The sequence below is a fragment of the Gadus chalcogrammus genome, chromosome 13 (assembly GCF_026213295.1).
Source record: "Gadus chalcogrammus isolate NIFS_2021 chromosome 13, NIFS_Gcha_1.0, whole genome shotgun sequence".
Taxonomy (NCBI): domain Eukaryota; kingdom Metazoa; phylum Chordata; class Actinopteri; order Gadiformes; family Gadidae; genus Gadus; species Gadus chalcogrammus.
The window spans coordinates 18,844,536-18,863,191 of record NC_079424.1 but is presented as its reverse complement, the minus strand read 5'-3'; the positions used below and the strand labels follow the sequence as shown (position 1 = coordinate 18,863,191).

Below are 18,656 nucleotides of genomic sequence, written 5' to 3'. Positions count from 1 at the left end.
TGAACCTCACTTTGAATCCTTTTCATTGGATTTAAACCCTTGGTGCAAGGCAATGAAGCAGATGAAGTGACCATGAAGCGTGTGATGAAGAGGGATGAAGAGGAAAATTATGGAAGAGGTTGGCTTGGTGGTAATGTGGAGACTCCCGAGGAGGGAGGTGCTAGGCTGCATATTAACCAAGGCTGCTGCCTGGCGGGGCTGTGGAGCAGAACCTACACTGGCTGTTGCTCCCCCCCACACACACACATACGCACACACAGGCAGGTAGGCTGACACAAACGCACACACATACATACTCAAGTACATACATACATGCATGCATACATACATACATTGATACAGACATGCATACATACATTAATACATACAAACAAACATACATACATACATACATACATACATACATACATACATACATACATACATACATACATACATACATACATACATACATACATACATACATACCAACACACGTAAACAAATAATAAATAACAGTTTACGGCACAAACAGATAAATGTGAGGACATACACATACACACGCACAGACACACCCACACATACACACAAGCAAAAAGAGTTGTTCGCTCGCAGTCTCACTACTGCAGTCTTTAGTCACGGTCACCTCAAGGGCCTCCTCCCGCATGGCAGAGTTCTGCTCAGGAGGAGAGGAGAGGAGAATGAAACTAGAAACATGAGTTTATCAAAAGTTTAAACAACGAAGATGAGAACTTAGGATAGTGGAAATGTAGAAAAGGATGAAAGAGTGCTCGGAGAGAGAGAGAGAGAGAGAGAGAGAAGCTGTAACGGAGATTGTGTGTGTTTTGAGGAGAGGGAGCTAGGAGGAGAGAGAGGGAGAGAGAGAGAGAGAGAGAGAGAGAGAGAGAGAGAGAGAGAGAGAGAGAGAGGTTAAAAAAGGCAGAAGAAGAGGGCATGCAAGTGTGGCTGGCTAATGGAGATGAGATGTTAATGTGTCTGCTTACTGATGCACTGCAGCAAAATGTTTAGGAGAAACACGAGAGACTGGAGCAGCAGGAGAACGGGGAGAAGAAATTGATGGTGGAGTGGTGAGGAAATGATGATGATGATGATGATGATGATGATGATGATGATGATGATGATGATGATGATGATGATGATGAAGCATCATTTTGAGATGAAGACATGTACATTTTGTTCGCATGTAAAACCAGTTGCTGTCTAGGTCACACTGTGCTACGGAGGACCTAAATGTTCAAGAGTCCTACTTCCTACTGTAATAAGGACCCTATAAGTAACTGCAGGACGTGAGGCATCAAAGTCACATTGAATTTTTTACAACTTACCATAAATTGTAATTATTAGCATTATATTTCATTAAGAGACATCCAACAAGTATATGTCCATGTTTCTACAGGTCCCCAGAATGTAGAAACTGCTATAGAGAGGACACTTTGTGACTCTATTTTAGTACCGTCGTTGTGTAGGAGTGTTAAAATAAACTATATTTTATACGAAATGTGTACTTTGTGTCCAAGAAATGTAATCCTCTCTCGAGCAACAACATCAAAATCAACAGCTGGCTAAAGGAGATCAACACATACACACTTGTTGGTGTGTTATATAGGTGTCCAAGGAGCCTAACCCTCTTTGGAATGCAGCCATCAACATCAACCACTGGCCAGACAAAGCTTCACACATCCACACACAACGTGGCGTAAAATGGTGTAACAAGTGTTTGAGGTGCCTATCCCTCTCTGGCACGAGGACAGTTTGATTAATCAAAAATTGTGCACCCCATGTGCAGAATGTCATGCTATCAAAAGCCACCTATATTCCGTATCACAGTGTAAGCAAACATCTGCTTGTAGGGCAGATGCTATCAAGATCAATACATTAGTGATAATTACAGCTCTATGAATGTAGCCTACCGCTACGGATACGGAAAGAGGATTTTGTGTTGAAAAACCAGAATAGGCTGTAACGTCTTCTATGTCCTACATCATGTACAGTGACCAAGGGGACTACGACAAAGAGAGCTGATTTTTAACTGATTTATACGAAGGCCTTCAAAAATCGACCTTGGTCCAGTTTGAATTAATGTTGCTTTTTTGTAAACCAAAAATACCTACTGGCACCATACACAATACAGGCCAGTACAGGCAATACTAGTAGTGGTTGGTAAGGGAGGGGTGAGGGTAGGGTATTAAATTGCTAAATACATTAAATACACACTGGACCTGCCTGTGAAATAACATTTTACATGCTCTTAAAATATAGTTGCTAATATTTGCTAATATATGGTAACATGGGTGGATGTGCAGCAACATATATGTGAGTTTAATAGTAGCCCAGGTTACAGCCTTTAAAACAATCTCTTCAGGGCAAAATCAACATAAAGTTATTAACAGTATTTAGCATTCGAGAGCAGCACAGCAAAGTATGAAGTAAAAATGGATGAAAACGCAGTTCTAAACGTAAAGCTGCTGTAAAGTATCACTTATAATAGTAAAGACTAATTTCAAATCACCAGAGATCAATGTCATAAACCCACCAATTTTTCTGTGACCAGTAGCAAAGGAAAAAACAAATAAAAGGTGTTCTTTGAAAAGAAAAGCTATCACTTTCACCTTACTGTAGCTTTTCTCAGTGCACAACATTGTGTGCGGCACCTTCTGATGCAACACTATTCCACAAAACAACACCCACTCGAAAGCTGTATAAGGGTCAACTCAACCCGACAGCAAAGACATGGACAGAACCGTTGACGGACAAATGCACAAAGGCTATGTGCAACCACCATGAGGCCAGAATATCTTAACCAACCTCAACAGGTAACTTCAACATACACTTCTCCACCCGACACGTGTGCCAGAGTGTGACTAACTGAATCCTGCCAATATTAGCCTCATGGTCAAATGCATTCAAGGCGTCCTGCAGTGGTACAGTGCAGCGGCTTGGGTTTGGTGGCGTGTCAGACAAGCGGTCACTATTTTGACCACAACATTATCGATGAGCAGGCAGTCATTCACAGAAGTTAGAGTCAATAGTCAGACGTCTCGACGTGCCTCTAGGCTAAAAGGCTACCAGAAAACAACCGGATAAAAAAGAGGATTTCTAAGGTGAAGAACAGGCAGCAGAAATAATCTGATGAAACTGAGTAAAAGAATTGTACTCATTGTCCGACGAGTAAAGGGAGAAAGGGTTATGAGTTTATGATAGTCGACGACAAGCTCTGAGGCATCGGCGGTTCACTGCATTGGCCTCCCTCCACACTGAACAACCCTCCTTGGCAGACCAAGTGTGGCACTATATGGCATGTATTTACTTATGAACCCATTCCGATATCCTATCAATGGGTTGGACCATTTTCACCCATTATGTTCCGTACTGACTTTGGATTTAATTACACATCCTTACTGCAGAGGGCCAGCCAGGAGTCCATCCTGATCACGTGACCTCTCATAATGTTTGCTTAATGGATGGGTCTAGACCTCTAGCCGTCTATATATGATTTCCAGAAATCACAAGGTAATCAAGGCCAAGCAGGGGCCACGTCATAGTTGGCGAAACAGCAATGGCGTCTCCCGAAGCAGCGAGCGTTAACGTTAACATTTGAAGAGCCAACACAGCCATATTGCAGTTATTACAGATAAAGACTCAATAACAAATATAACCGCAAGGGTAATTAACAGGGTCAGAGCAAAATTAAAAGTCAAGAACACTAATGGTAGATATATAAATATGACAAATAATTATGAAGGAAAGATGTTGATGAAGATGTTCCACTTAATGCAATACTGTGCCTCGGCTTTCAGGTGAGCTGCAAAGCAATGGCCAAATATCATGTTCAGCTTGTTCATAATTCTATAATCAGGATTCAAACTCTCAACCTAAGGATCACCTGTACAAGGCATTATCCCATTGAGCCACTGATAAATCTGAACTGCAGCCTAATTCACATGGTCAAAATGTCTATTGATAAGCATATAACATCCAGAAACCTCAAAGCACACATTTCTCAAGTGAATTAAGGGCTTTCTCAAAAGCATATACCTGAAAAATCTTGACTACAAAAATCTTTGTAGTCAAGAACACTAACGGAAGAAATAAATATGACAGAGATAATTATGAAGGAAAAATGGTTAACGAAGAAGTTCCCCTAATGCCATACTGTTTCTTGGCAGTCTGATTCTTGGAAACTAATGAGCCGGAATTTTGATTGCCTGATGAATTTCAGGTGCTTTTCAATGTTGTGTTTCTTAAATGAGTGGCAATGCCAGAATGTCATGTTCGGCTTGTTCATAATGCTCTTATCAAGATTCGAACACTCAACCTAAGAATCACCAGTACACTATGCCGCATTATCCCTTTGAGCCACTGACATTCCTGAACAACACGAAGCCTCATTCACCGGGTGAAAATGTAGATTAATAAGCACACAACATCAAGAAAACTCCAAGCACACATTTCACAAGAGAATTGAGGGCTTTCTTAAAAGAGTACAGATCTGAAAATTTGCACTGTTAATGGTATCAACCTAATGAGACGTAGTTATACAATAACAAAATGGTAATATAGGCCAAATGGATTGAGACTGCGGAGGTTTGGCTTCTCTATGAAATTGTGGGGAAAGTAAACATTTTTAGAGCAGAAGAACAGGGTGAAAAAGATGCATCTGATTTTAGAGATTTATATGATGAAAGAATTTTGAGTCCAGGTCAATCGCGTAAGGAGAAATAAGGCTAGTTCGTAACTTTTTTTTAAATAGCTCCACCTTTGTGTGCAGTACCACAATTTGGGTTTATTAGTAGTGGGGGGTATTGGTATCCACCTAATAATAGTCTTATGTTTAACAAAATGATCATATGTGAAAAGTGAGCTAACTGCTCCAACTTTATTGGCCAATATTTCTCAAATCAAACTTAGTAAAACAATTTCTGTTCGATGATTTTTGTGAGGCTTGGTCTAAAGATTTTATGTGGCGATTTTGGTGATTTTTTAGGGTTTTATAAATGCGTCTGATTCTAGAGATTTATATTCTGAAAGGATTTTGAGTCCAGGTCAAACTGGTGAGGGCAAACATGCCTAATTCATGATTTTATACAATAGCGCTACCTTTTGATGCAGTACCACAAATTTGGATTTATGGGTAGAGGGGGTTATTGGTAACCATACCTGAAAAATTCAAGAGTTTTCGACTTACGGCATAGGCTGCAGTATGACTTTTACAGAATTTGAGTGTGAAGAAAAACGTTACAGAAACACTGCTGCTCGGATCCCTAACTATTGAAAAAGCTGTTATTGAAACGACATTGCGGGAAGTTAAAGTGAATAAAACTTGAATGCATTCATTCATCCGTGAACCTGATTTCTGCTTGAGTCCCGTCAGCTCGACTTTCACCGGCAACGTTTGTGAAGACAACTCCCACGTTCCCACGCTACATTATGACTTTATCAAACGCCATCTTTGTTGTTGTTTTGATTGAGAGACCCCTAGCGGCAGAAATGAAACATAGAAATGAAAGCCTTTCTCAGTGATCCTGGCAGGTAATTATAAATATGAAAAAATCTTGCTTGAGAGGAGAGCAATGGAGGTAGAGAAAGAGACATTTTTGTTGCAGGAAGAAGTTGCATAAAGATGAATTGCGGTCTTGAAAGCACTCGCGGAAAGGTCTGGAATATAACCACCAAGATCGCAGGGCCAGAGGAAATGGAGCCAGAAAGAGTGTATGATAAAATTGGGAGAGTGTATGGAGAGAGTGGGGGGGGGGAGGAATCAAGGGAGAGGCGAGGGAGAATGAAATGCGAAGGAAAAAGGAGCGAGGGACTATTTCTGGTCCGGTTTTATACATCAAAGCCACAGAGCCTTCTGGACGTAAACAACTCAATCATAAAACCTTAGTGATGAGAAATTGTGGGGTTGCTCATTAAGTTGTCAAATTAGTAGAAACTTTGCTGTCTTTCTTTTTTCTCCCACTCGTAAATACAAAGGAAATGAAAAAAAGGTAAAAATGTAATCTTCTTGTATACTCTATGTTTGTGTGCAACGTATAATAAATACTGCATAAGGAAACGGGGAAGGCTTCAATTGCCAAATTCGGAACAGAAGGAATATATCTGACACAAATGAAATGGCACGTACACACATGCACACGCACAGGCACAGTAAGTCTGGCCATACACAGTTAATACCCAACCGTGTAGGGTATTAACTGTGTAGTTCTAGATATTTAAGACCAACTGCATATAAATCGTACCTTCGGGTTGTGACAAATCACCAGGGACATGTGGGACAAGGCAAAATCCCTGAAAATATAAAGAAAAACGGTGAGTTACCATTTAACTCTAATCAGCTAAAACAAGTTTATCGTTGCCTTTCAAGACAATCTAAGCAATGAAAATAATAGACTATTACTTTACTGAAGATTAACACAGAAAAACACAATTTCCGATTTACGCAAAAAAGCAGGCAGACGAAAGCAGGCAGTTATTCATACTCAATTGGGCAACTTTTACTGATGAGGAATAAAACATGTTATTGAGGGTTATAGGGAGGAAGAATCTCCCTCTACTCACACCAAAGATACACAAATTAGATCTCCTTTTTGCTCTCTTTGACACATCTTTGGCGATAAGCGGCCATTTTTGTAAGAGATACAAACAGTGTCGCCACGAAAGCCAGATCTTAACATTCATAAAACAGAAACTACAAGGGCTTTCATCAGTGGGCCATATGCTCACTGATGATGTTGTTTAAAAAAAATACTTGTTTATACAATGAAGAAGGGTCAAATAATTTATTTTTCATGAGGCTGTTCTCAGCACACAGTTCACAGGAAATGAACATGGCATTTCATATTAATCACAGCTAAAGCAAAGTTCAAGCTGCATGTCAAGTTTCCTTCTAATGTTGATCAGAATAAATGGTGTTCTTTTGTCTTTATGACTAATAATACCAAAAATAATACACTAATGCAATCAGGTTAGGAACCCATAGGTCTGACCCTATTGAAGGTTTCATTCGTTTTTGGGGTGTTCTTGTGTGTCATGTTTTGCATTTGAACCAAAATAAAGTATTTCCATCATGGTATACATTGAGATCAATAGCTATAGATTTTGCGTGTTGACTTATAACTGGATAACAGAAACAACAGATTCAAGAAGCAATAAATAATAAAGAAACATCTATTTATGGCGATGCAACATTTATACCCTTGTAAACATGGTTCATCATAAGTGCAATTACGGTATATCTTGTACCATATTTCCTAGAAATGTAAACATAAGCTTGCTTTTCATTCTTTAACCTGCTAATCTGTTGCTCAACCAATCACAACATTCCACCACAGGCTACTTTCTCTACTAGGCTCCCTACCTCCTCTCTCCATTTCTCTCTCTCTCTCTCACCATTTCTCTCTCTCTCTCTCTCTCTCTCTCTCTCTCTCTCTCTCTCTCTCTCTCTCTCTCTCTCTCTCTCTCTCTCAACTGTAATCTCGAAAAGCAGCTAATTAACTAGTGCCCCAGCTGAACTGAGTAACCCCGCCAGCAGCCACTTATTTTAGGAAGAGCTTATTGGCTAGGCAGAAGCACAGCACGCTTATTTGGTCCAAAAATGAACTGCCCGACCAGCAAAGCAAAAAATCATTATAATAATAAAGCGGGCTGTAACATCAACCGTAAAACACCAATGTATTTTTTTTTTGGGGGGGGGGGGGGGGGGGGCATTAAGGTACCTCCATTGTAGAGCCACAGTGCTGTTCTCTTTCTCTCTCTGTGTACTGAGTGCGTGGGTTCATTGATACTATCTCTCTCCTGGTGCTTTAATGGTCGCTGTGCAATCGTCTCAGGAGCCAGTATTAGCATGGCCAAGTTATTTCCTCTCAGGGGCTATTTCCACTGGCCCAACAGCATTTTTCCGTTCGCACTCCTTCAAACTTGAGGAAGAGAAAGGGGTGCTTGCTGCATTTTATTTATTTCCCCCCTCACTGCTATGTCCTAACTGTTTCTTGGGGGGTTCAAAAATAATTTCAGCCATATTAAGTAGTATAAGGTGGTTGCTTTTTCGAAAGAGAAATACATTTTGTTTCCTAAAAAATATTTCCTCAACATGACACAGTTAGTGGCTACAGTAAACAAGCTAGCAAGACCTTGGCAACTGGGTGCCTTGGCATGATTGGTTTTATCTTCAACTGGCTGCAGGTAATTGATGACATATTTGCACTACACTCTGTTGGCCTATATTTCTTCCAGCAAATGTTTAGGTTTTTCCTTAAGGAAATAATTCTACCATAGACCTATCCGAACAACAGAAACGCTAGGAGTTATCAGACATAGAGTCCAATGTATGGCAATTCTAATCAATGTTCCCAGACAGCTCAATTTCCAGTAAAAGGCACGCACGCACACGCACACACACAAACACATACACACAAACACACACACACAGAGTAAGTGGCGTTAAGGATTGGGTGGGGATTTATACTGTTATCCATCAGGTATCCTTTCCTTGCAGTGAAGGATGAGGGAATTACTTGCAGAATGTATTATAACACAATCACACACACACACACACACACACACACACACACACACACACACACACACACACACACACACACACACACACACACACACACACACACACACACACACACACACAAACACACACACACACACACTCCCCTGCAGGTAATTGGTGTCATGAAAACAAGCCTGTCAATGTAACAAAAGGGAGTTGTCTCCCCCCCTCACACACCCCCACCCTCTCTGTTCACTTCATCACTCTCCAACTTGCTGTAATCCATACACTGCTATTTTTTTTCCATCATTTGTTTTAAGAAACTTATTTTACACAAGATTTTCAATCCAGGTTTAAAGATTACGACCTGTATGCTTGAAGTGAATTTAACACAATGTAATATTAGTGCCAACTTTTTTGTAGATAACAAAAACTTTCTTTCTTGGGCCTTGAATGCAATGTGACTGTGTGTGCACATGGCTTGTTAATGTGCATGTGGGTGTGTAATGCATGTGAAGTGAGTTGTGAGTTGTGTGTGTGTGTTCATGTAGCCTGTGTGACACAGCAGTGGTTTCTGTCTCAGGAGAATCACTGAATTCCCTTCATGTTGTTCTAGGGTCTTGCAGAGCTCTTGTTTCCCCCAGATGTTCCCACCATCTTGTCTCCTTGCCTTCACCCCGAATTTCCATTTTCAGTGGCTGAGAAACCCATTTTTAAACTTTCCATGCCCTCCTGTCTGATCCCTTCAATGAAACCTGCCACCGAAATCCCCCCCCGGCGCTCCCCACACACACACACACACAACACACAACACACAACACACACAACACACAACACACACACACACACACACACACACACACACACACACACACACACACACACGCTTTACTGTGCCTGAGCCACAAAGGAACATTCCCTTCGCTTAATTGAGACATAACCACAATGCTGGGTTTTGTAAGCCCATTAGGATTATTATTACCAATTATTACCCATTGTCAACATAAAATAGCAGAGAATAAGAGAATACAAATAAACAAGCCAGATACCGACCCACATGCATCCTCTGTTGAGGATGTTACATTCACATTAAATAAAACAACACAATTCAAATACCTCTTTTAGGATTTACTCAGCATGGCACTCGTCCACTAACTAGTAAAGCTCCTAAAACAACTGTGAACAAAGCCAAAACAACACAAAGTTAATGTCACACAGCCAAAACTAATTCAACACAAAGCTAATGTCACACAGCCAGAACTCATTCAACACACAACTAATGCCACACAGCCAAAACTAGTTCAACACACAACTAATGCCACACAGCCAAAACTAGTTCAACACACAACTAATGTCACACAATCAAAACTACTACAACAAACAACTATTGCCACACAGCCAAACTAATTCAACACACAACTAATGCTCCACAGTCAAAAGTGCTTCAACACACAACTAATGCTACACAATCAAAACTACTTCAACTTACAACTAATGCCACAAAGTCAAAACCACTTCAACACAAAGCGAATGCCACCCAGACCAAACAAATTGAACACAAGGCAAACGATAAATACCTTTTCACTATTCCACAAGGTCCCCCACCTGTAAGTTCAACTTGTTGGTGCTGAGGAGAGTGGAGGTAGTGGCCGCCAGTCCTAGCACTAACTGTAAGCGAAGGAACTCATAGTGCTGCCGGAAAGCAAGAGGCTGGAGCAAGTGACATTCCCACGCCGCTGGGACAGTCGTTAGCCACGCGAAAGCTCATTGTGAGGACCTGCAGAGCAGCGCGACAACAGCAACACGAAGAGGGAGAGTTTACAGCACAGGGAGCCAGACACAGGGGCCCTGTCCACTGAACTACTGAGGGGGGAGGGGGGGGGGGAGGGAGGGAGGGAGGATGGTGGTGGGAGTGGATGAGGAAATAAGTGGGTGGGCAAATTCGTAGCACAATCCATCGTTGAATCTGCGCTGAACATTGAACTCTGTGGTGTGGTCACCCCTAAGCAGCACTGCACTTGCCTCCTTGATTTGATGGAAGTCATTATCTCTAAAGTAACCTCATTGCATCAGAAGACTGCAATTTGGGAATAAAACAAGGGTTGGCAATGAGGTACTCAACAGTTAGGAGGTCTTTGCTGTTTAGAAGCGGTGTGCTGCTATGCAGATGGGAGGTTCCTTGAGGTTCAAGATCCAGTTGATTAGTTGAATCAGATGAGACACTGAGAGCGAGGGATTTAATGCTGAGCTGGGGAACTTGAGCACAGCTGCTTAAATTACTTGTTTTACAGTCATCAATGTCATGTCTCGTTGTATTCATGTAAAGCACACTGCACCAATCAAGGTAAAGTTTATATAGAAGGGCTCCTGTAGAAACATACTACATTGTTGCATTTGATGACCATGTCCATTGGATGATTGTTTCGGTTCTTAACCATAGCCAGAATATAATGAAGAAATATAATCCAATGGTTCAGATGTGACTCTTATAAGCACATAATTTGATAATCAAACTTTAAGTTGAATTGTTTATCTCGGATCCTTTTAAATTATTTGTAGCTATTGATATTATAGTAATTGTAACTTAATAATAAACAAATACAACTACACCTGATCTACTGACCAAGGGTTTTTGCCAGGGAAAGGTTCACACAAAAATACACACACAGAGACATTCACACCCACACACAGCCGAACAATGGCTTGCTACAGTATCCATCAATTGTGCTATTATCCAGACCCGCTACGACATTGCCTTATGGCCGTGCTTTAAATCAGCCCAAATCAGTTTTATGTTATAAAAGTCCCATACGATTCTTTAGAGAAACAAGGAGAAGGAGGAACACCTTATGACGGTTAGATGCCAGAAAGAGTAAAATCAAATAGTAAATATTGCTATAATAAGTAGCATAAATGTAAATGCCAACTCACAGTGATCCCAAACACATGGCCCCAATGTATACATGCAATGTATACATTGTGATGTACGACCCCAATAGAATCATATTGTTTCGAAGTAGTATTTTTTCAAAAACATTATTTTGCGTCAGTCCTCTCCTTACACAGCCGTGCTCTTTGGGCTGAAGGATAAGGTAGTAGTGATTGTTTCCATGTTAACAAACAGCAGTAGGATAGCCAGAGAGTCTTAATGGGTTATGCATGTGTCATAGTCGGTACCAGCATCAGACACAGGAACGCACGCAAAGACACACACAGACACACACAGGGTGCTCCGACATGTGAAGCAGAGTAAAGTGGAGGTCTTCCCATGCCCCCTGCCCTTTCTGGTGGACTTAGACATCTCCCAAAGGTCCTTCCACAAATAGGCAGGACACACAAGCACACTCACGCACACATACACACTACTACAATACTTGATGCCACCATAAGTTGTTTCACAACACACACACACACACACACACACACACACACACACACACACACACACACACACACACACACACACACACACACACACACACACACACACACACACACACACACACACAGACCAACAGACACTCAGACATTTTGAGGCAGCTGATAGAACAGAAGCTGTTTTTAGTTAGTCCAGGCAAAAAAAAAGATTGCTGTAAATTGCTGGGCAGGTTTGCATACCTTAGCCAATCAATGTCTGATTGACACTACCTAGTAAGCCAAAACTGCCAAAAGGTTACCTATGGAGGGCGTTTGAATCTTTATTTACATTGTCCTAAGACTTTTAAACTTTGTGCAATTATATGGAAATTTGGATCAATCCATAGTTCAGTTTAATAAGTTAATTTAGGATTTGGTTTGTCTAAAAGAGACACACCTCACTGGATATGAGTAGAACTGAACCAGCGGCATCACCAGTAACTATCGTGAAATATGGTGTTGTTTATCTCTTGTCGTGAAATATACTGCTGGTATCTATTTTTGGTATTGGGCAGCAGCCAATGTAGCTGGGCAGAAGTGAATGAGGACCTTGTATTACCAATCATGGCCCAACAAGCTACGAGTCAACAATTCATACATCATAGAGAAAAAAAATAGAAACGGTATTGGAGAAATTCACTGCACTTCTGTAAATATCCTCTGTGGTGATGCATGACTATTGCATACAGCATTAGTACTTATACAAAATGAATTGGTATGAATATGAATTAATGCTAACAGTGTATCATTCTTCCAAGTCCTTTGGATTGCTATATCATTCACAACTTATAATATAGAAGTTGATTCTACTAAGTAAGTGGTCTGACATTGAAGGCTCAGTTGCTGTAGTTAAAAGCTGCAAGGGGAACTGCTCTGAGGTGCTAGTGAGTGGGACGCAGGACAACAACCTTCAACACTGCCTCTCTTTCACACCAGCACAAATGTGCTGGTTGCTCTCTTGTATATCACTGCGAGCATTGCGCTACCTCAACCGATGCAGAGCAATGTTATCTTAGCCTTTCTCCACGACAGACGTAGACATTAAGGCTCGGGTACACCGTTCAAAACAATCAGCTTTACAGTGGGAAGCACCATGTAGGTGACCTTTAATATGTCAGCTTGGTGACCTGCAGCATGACACTGAGGAAGAACCATGCTATACGTTTTGTCTTTTGTTTCAGTATACAGTACTCTCATACTACATTGTGGAGGCACTGTGATGGAAGCAGTGCTTCTTTAGATGTCCAATCTTTGGTTGGCTGCAAATCACACAGTAAAGAGCCTAACATAACATTATATTAATAATGGCTGCAAATTATGTAACTTCACCGAGATTAATTAAATCCAATTTATTAACATGACTGGCAGCACACGTTACATAAAAAACAACCTTGGCGTCAACCCTTGGTTAGGATTTCAAATACATAGTATAATGTTGAAACAACACAGCCGACATAATGTCTTACAAGCCAAGTCGTCATGCCTTGTGGAGTGTTTGTGTGTAACAGCCCTGAACAACGGCCAGTCTAGCTCTCATACGATCTGCAAAGTGAGCCACTAAGAGCCAACCTCATCAATCTTGGGACATTTGCAGACAGAATGATGTATCAAATCCTTCCAACAGACATACAGATGAATAGATCATAAAAATATAATATTTCATCTAGTATAATTTTTTGTAATCTATGTCTCACCACTGGGCCTTGCATCTTTTAATGTTCAGAAATAATTCCAGGTAGGCTACTTCACTGACACCCTGTTTATACTGCAGAGACTAATATGTTTTCAACCAACAGGCAATGCCGTCATTGGAAGAGTAATACTTATATGTGGAAAACATGATTAAACACCCCTCAAGTACAGCAATGTTGTAATGCAACCTCAATCACCACCTAATCAGTCGAGTGGTAGTTATTACTCACTAGGCATTGTGCGCAAGCCCTATTCAACTCTAGAGAGGCAGTCTATGATAGCCAGGTTGCTCTGATTCTTACAGTCCCACACCACAACATGCCAGAAATAACTCTCAGGTGGGCTTCTTAAACCTAATCCCCTCAATCAAGCTGTGCCAAAAACAAACTAAAGAAAACTAAATCCATAGATATATTCTATAAATAACGAATAGACTAGATACATATGGATGCAGCGGTACCAAGTCCTTTCTAAATAATAAGCTTGGAGCTGAATGCCATGCCCAGCCTACTGTAAGCCCCTTCTCTAATGTGTGGGGTGGCCCAGGGTTAAAATGCAGATGTGTTAGGGGGGACCTGCACTACGCACCAGCCTGCTGGCCTGAACCAGAAAGCTGCTTTTATAACATACTAGGATGAGAAGAAATTGGAGGGGGACAACAGTAAGTGCAGGTTTATGCTATATGCCGCAACATTGCAGCATGGTGGACGATGTAGGCAGGTCTTCTTTAAAGGCTTTGGGAGACTATCTAGGGCTGGAGAGTCTGTCATGTCAATTCAGAGAACGTTTTAACTCAAAGGCTATCTATAACAACGATTTCCTTGGTGTGATCCATTTAACTGTGGACGTGGAGGATGGGGTATCATAGACGATGGATGATATGTTTTTGTGGGAGATTTACATTTGGAAAAAAAATATATATTTCTAAACATAACTTATTCCACACACAATATTTCACATAATAAGAAATCCTGGCAAAGTATGGACAACATCAACTCTTAACGATTTGGAAAGTAGACGGAAAAAAGGTGACGTGTAAATCATCAATCTTGAAACATAAAGCTTAAATCATATAAGAGTAATGGTGTGATAGGACTAAACTGGGAATGGGACTAGAGGGATTTCTCATTCATATGTCAATCTATGTTGTCTGTTTGACAGCTCCAGCATTTCTGGTCGCTGTGAGCAGTTGTTAAAGTGGAATTAATCTGACACTCTCAACTGGTATGCTAATTAAGAGGCATGCTTCAAAGCGGTAATTAACAGGCACATTTGGCTGAGTAACAATTGATTAAGAATTATATTTGACAATGCAGGCTTCATAATATCTGATTTAAAACAAATGGTTTATTGATTAGATTGAGTTTTCATTGCAGATAAGAATTTTTCCCTGACATTAACCTATGATTATTTGAATTTCTCATTCCATGTATTACCTCATTATTTAACAGCTCTAGTGATTGTAAGTGTAATGAACAATGCAAATAATCTTTGCTTTCTACAGTATTGTGTTATCTAGCTATATGACTTTGTAGTCTACTGTTTGACAGCAAACAAACACTCATTAGAAAAGCAAAATGAATGGCCTACTTAAGGATTTCGCATGGGGTCGGCATGCTTAATAGAATTGTCCAAACGAGGCTATCAAACCAAAACACATGGTGTAAAAACTAACCAAGACTCGAGAGAATACTATAATTGCCTTGTCAACTAGGAACAATGTGACGCGCAAACGGTTATATGTAAATTATGGTAATGAGGGGTAAGAAGAGTACAAATAACACAGCAAAGGCGGCCGACGGGCCTAATCAACAACGAAACAATTTTAAAAAGCGTTTCAGTTCACTAGAGATAACATATTATAATATTGCTAACAGAATAACAGACAACGATGCAGAAGACAGCCTAACGACAAATGAGGACTAATTAGCTGTCCTGCTCAAGTGCATACCTGCTGGGGCCAACTGATGCCTGGGATGCCAGCGAGATAGTAAAGTCTACTTTATTTCCGCGCATGAGCACAGGTGAAACCCGATCATCCGCGAGCCCGTCGTCTGACATTGCTCTCGAGTCGTGACTACTGACCGTTTACCGTTAGAAAACTAAAGGGTCGTTCACGACCACTTGGAACTAGCATTCAGCAACATTCAAGAAATAATATCCTGTATGTTGGCGTATATGGTTGTTTTGTACCTGCAGATGGATTATGTTGCTAGCTCGGAAAATGCACATGTTGGCTACACCAGGAAACCTGTTAAAACACAATCGATTTTGATACTGAAAATGTCCTTTGGTGTAATTTTGTATGATTTTAAATTGTCAAACATCCGAATACATGCAGTTGGTTGCTCTCATGGCGTGCTTCTGGGTTTGGGTTTTCTCCACTTGTATTCTCCCCGTGAGAATTTATAAAATAGGCTGTCAGCAAATAGGATGGATGATGATTTACTGGAGATGTTTCCATTACGTAGCCTACTAATACAACCCAGGGAGGGATTTCATTTACGCATGCCCAGTTAGGCTACATTCAGGCCAATTATGTTATTTGGAAAATGTTTTGAATTGAAATACGTGTTCATAACAGTGCCCAAAATGTGTTTGCTTTTATATAAGAAATTGGCTTAACTTCTAGTGATAGTTATAAAGTTACATTCGTCTCGTTCACTAATCGTAAAGCTTGGCGTCTAGTTTTACGAATGTTGGTGCTAAATTTACAAATTTGAATCGTTTCGCACAAAAACATCATACATGTGACATACACACCCACACAACTGTAAAATGTAAAAAATGGACAGCAAAGATTTTGTAGTTTCTTTTATTGTTACGTTCATTTAATTTGACCCCAAAAATAGGACATTTAGGACTTGCGACTCCAATTGTACTCTATACCTACTCCCACTGTCCAAAAGATAAAAGTAGATCAAACCCTAATTCACCAAAAAATGGCTGCACCTTGATCTGTGAAGTGTATTTTAATTGCCAGGGCAAGCTGTTGAATTTCTAATACAGGAGGACAGGTTCTCCAAAAAACATCGCAGAAAAGTATCTCTAAACCATTCACCATTGAAGCGTTGATTCACAGCCATGCTAAAGGGAAAGCATCCAGCGGTGTGAAGGTTGGCTTTAACACTAGATCAAAGAGGCCCCCAACCTTCCAGTCTTGTAGCTCTAGCATGGATTCCCATTTACATTTTCTTACTTAATACATAAAAATGGAATTTGTGATATAATTTGTGAGTAAGCCAAGCACATCTTTAGTTATAACCTGAGAAAACCGTCTGTGATTCTACATTGAATTTTTGTTCATTAAAGTAATGTTTAATCTAAAATATCCATGGATGGATCTCCCTTAAAGAAGAATTGTACTCATAACTTTTACTTCCAACCAGGGATTATGGCGTAAGATATCTCAAGGTACTGTAATGACAGCTACTCTTGATAAATATATGCCAGTGTGACAGCGACACAAGTTTTTATGTACTTCCACGGTGGCATCTTAACGTGTGAGCAGTTGAGAAAGGTTTTTCATGGACTCAGTTCAACCAGTGCCTGTTTGGTTGTGTAACCTAGGGGGATTGCAAATGGATACAATGGGTCAAGCCAAGAAGGCAGCTGGGAACGCTTTGGTGCTGTGGGCCTATGCCTCGGCAGTGGTGGGAAGAACTCTCACAAACAAGGTCTTGGTGTTCAGAGAGTTAACAGAAGCGTCGGCCGGCAGTTCTGTATTGAAAGAAACAATACAGATCGTCACAAATTACACATCAAATATTTGACCTATTTACCATCCTTCCACATTCTTTGTAGACACTGAACTCTAACATGAGTGGCTTGTGAACATCATGCATGCACTAACTGGTTTAAATATGCAGTGCAATCCACAAACTTCACATCATTGTGTCACCATCTCTTGAAAATGTAACCGGCACGTTCTAACCCTGTACGTCATTTCCGAGGAGAAGAGAGCGAGCCCGTGTCTCAGAGGGAAAGGTGCGCCCTAATAGAAGAACTTGTGGTGTGCGTGCGTGCGTGTGTGTTTGTACCCTGACTGAGCTCCTGGTCCAGGTAGAGTCTGAGGCGGCGGCCGCGCAGGCCGAACAGTCTGGTGGCCTCCAGGAGCAGCCCGGAGGAGTCCAGTGCGTTGTGTCCCAGAGGGTTAACCAGGAGGAGCGTACCCACCTCCCCAGTCAGGCACTCTGGAAGTCATGGGAGAGAGATAGAGTGAGAGAGGTAGAGAGAGCAGAGAGAGACAGAGAGAGAGAGCGCGCATAGAGTGAGAGAGCGAGATATAAAGAAAGAGAAGGAGAGAGAGAAAAATAAATGAAGAGTGTTAGTGGAATAATGATTGACTTATAACCTTTCTAGATGAAGTTGGAAGGCACAGGCTAGGCATAACCTTTGATATGTATTGTGGGGGGAGGGAGGGAAAATGGAAAGGGAAGAAAAAAAAAAAGGGGAGAAGAATATGAGAATGGCAAGGGCAGTGGAGAGGGGTGAAGGCTGGGAAGAGAATGAAGGATTGATAGATAGATAGTCTTTCGCTTCTTACCAGATGGACGGCTATTGCAGAGCTGCAGGTTGACATAGGGGCACAGGATGGTGTCTGTAGCCAAGGCTGGGCTAGGGGCGGAGCCTGATGATGTCACACTTAGGGTGTTACCAAGGAGAGCTTGAATGTCCGATTTGTTGGTCAGCTCTAGAACACACACACACATTCAGAATCATTGCCAACCTATGAATGCATGCATACACATATTTATATCCACGCATGTGTGAGTATGACATGAATGTTGAAATGAGACTCACCATTCTTGCCACTGAAGAAAGAGAGTTGTGTGTTGTTTGTGCCAAAGACGCTGCTGCACACCCTGGAGAGGTTGTCCATGTCAATCTTGTTGTCGCCCCTGGGGTTCTCCAAGAGCACCACGCCCTCTGGCAACAAGTCATTTACAGACACACAGTTAGGTTTCCTGCCCGATTCAGAATCAGGATCACAAAGAGTTTCATTGCATATCGAATTCGCACCGAAAATATTTTTTTCTGGTATGTT

The 18,656-nt window shown here is 41.0% G+C and overlaps 1 protein-coding gene across 1 annotated transcript in view; it reads right to left on the bottom strand.

Annotated features, from left to right (window-relative positions):
- Positions 1-16,267: 16,267 nt before the first annotated feature.
- The window catches only part of iars1 (isoleucyl-tRNA synthetase 1), a 39,621-nt gene continuing 37,232 nt past the window's right edge, over positions 16,268-18,656 (bottom strand). The window contains exons 31-34 of the mRNA XM_056605347.1: positions 18,413-18,538; positions 18,156-18,302; positions 17,650-17,802; positions 16,268-17,329 (exon numbers count right to left, since the gene is read on the bottom strand). Coding sequence (XP_056461322.1) covers positions 17,247-17,329; positions 17,650-17,802; positions 18,156-18,302; positions 18,413-18,538 — 509 coding nt within the window. The 3' untranslated portion in view covers positions 16,268-17,246. The remainder of the gene's footprint in view (positions 17,330-17,649; positions 17,803-18,155; positions 18,303-18,412; positions 18,539-18,656) is intronic.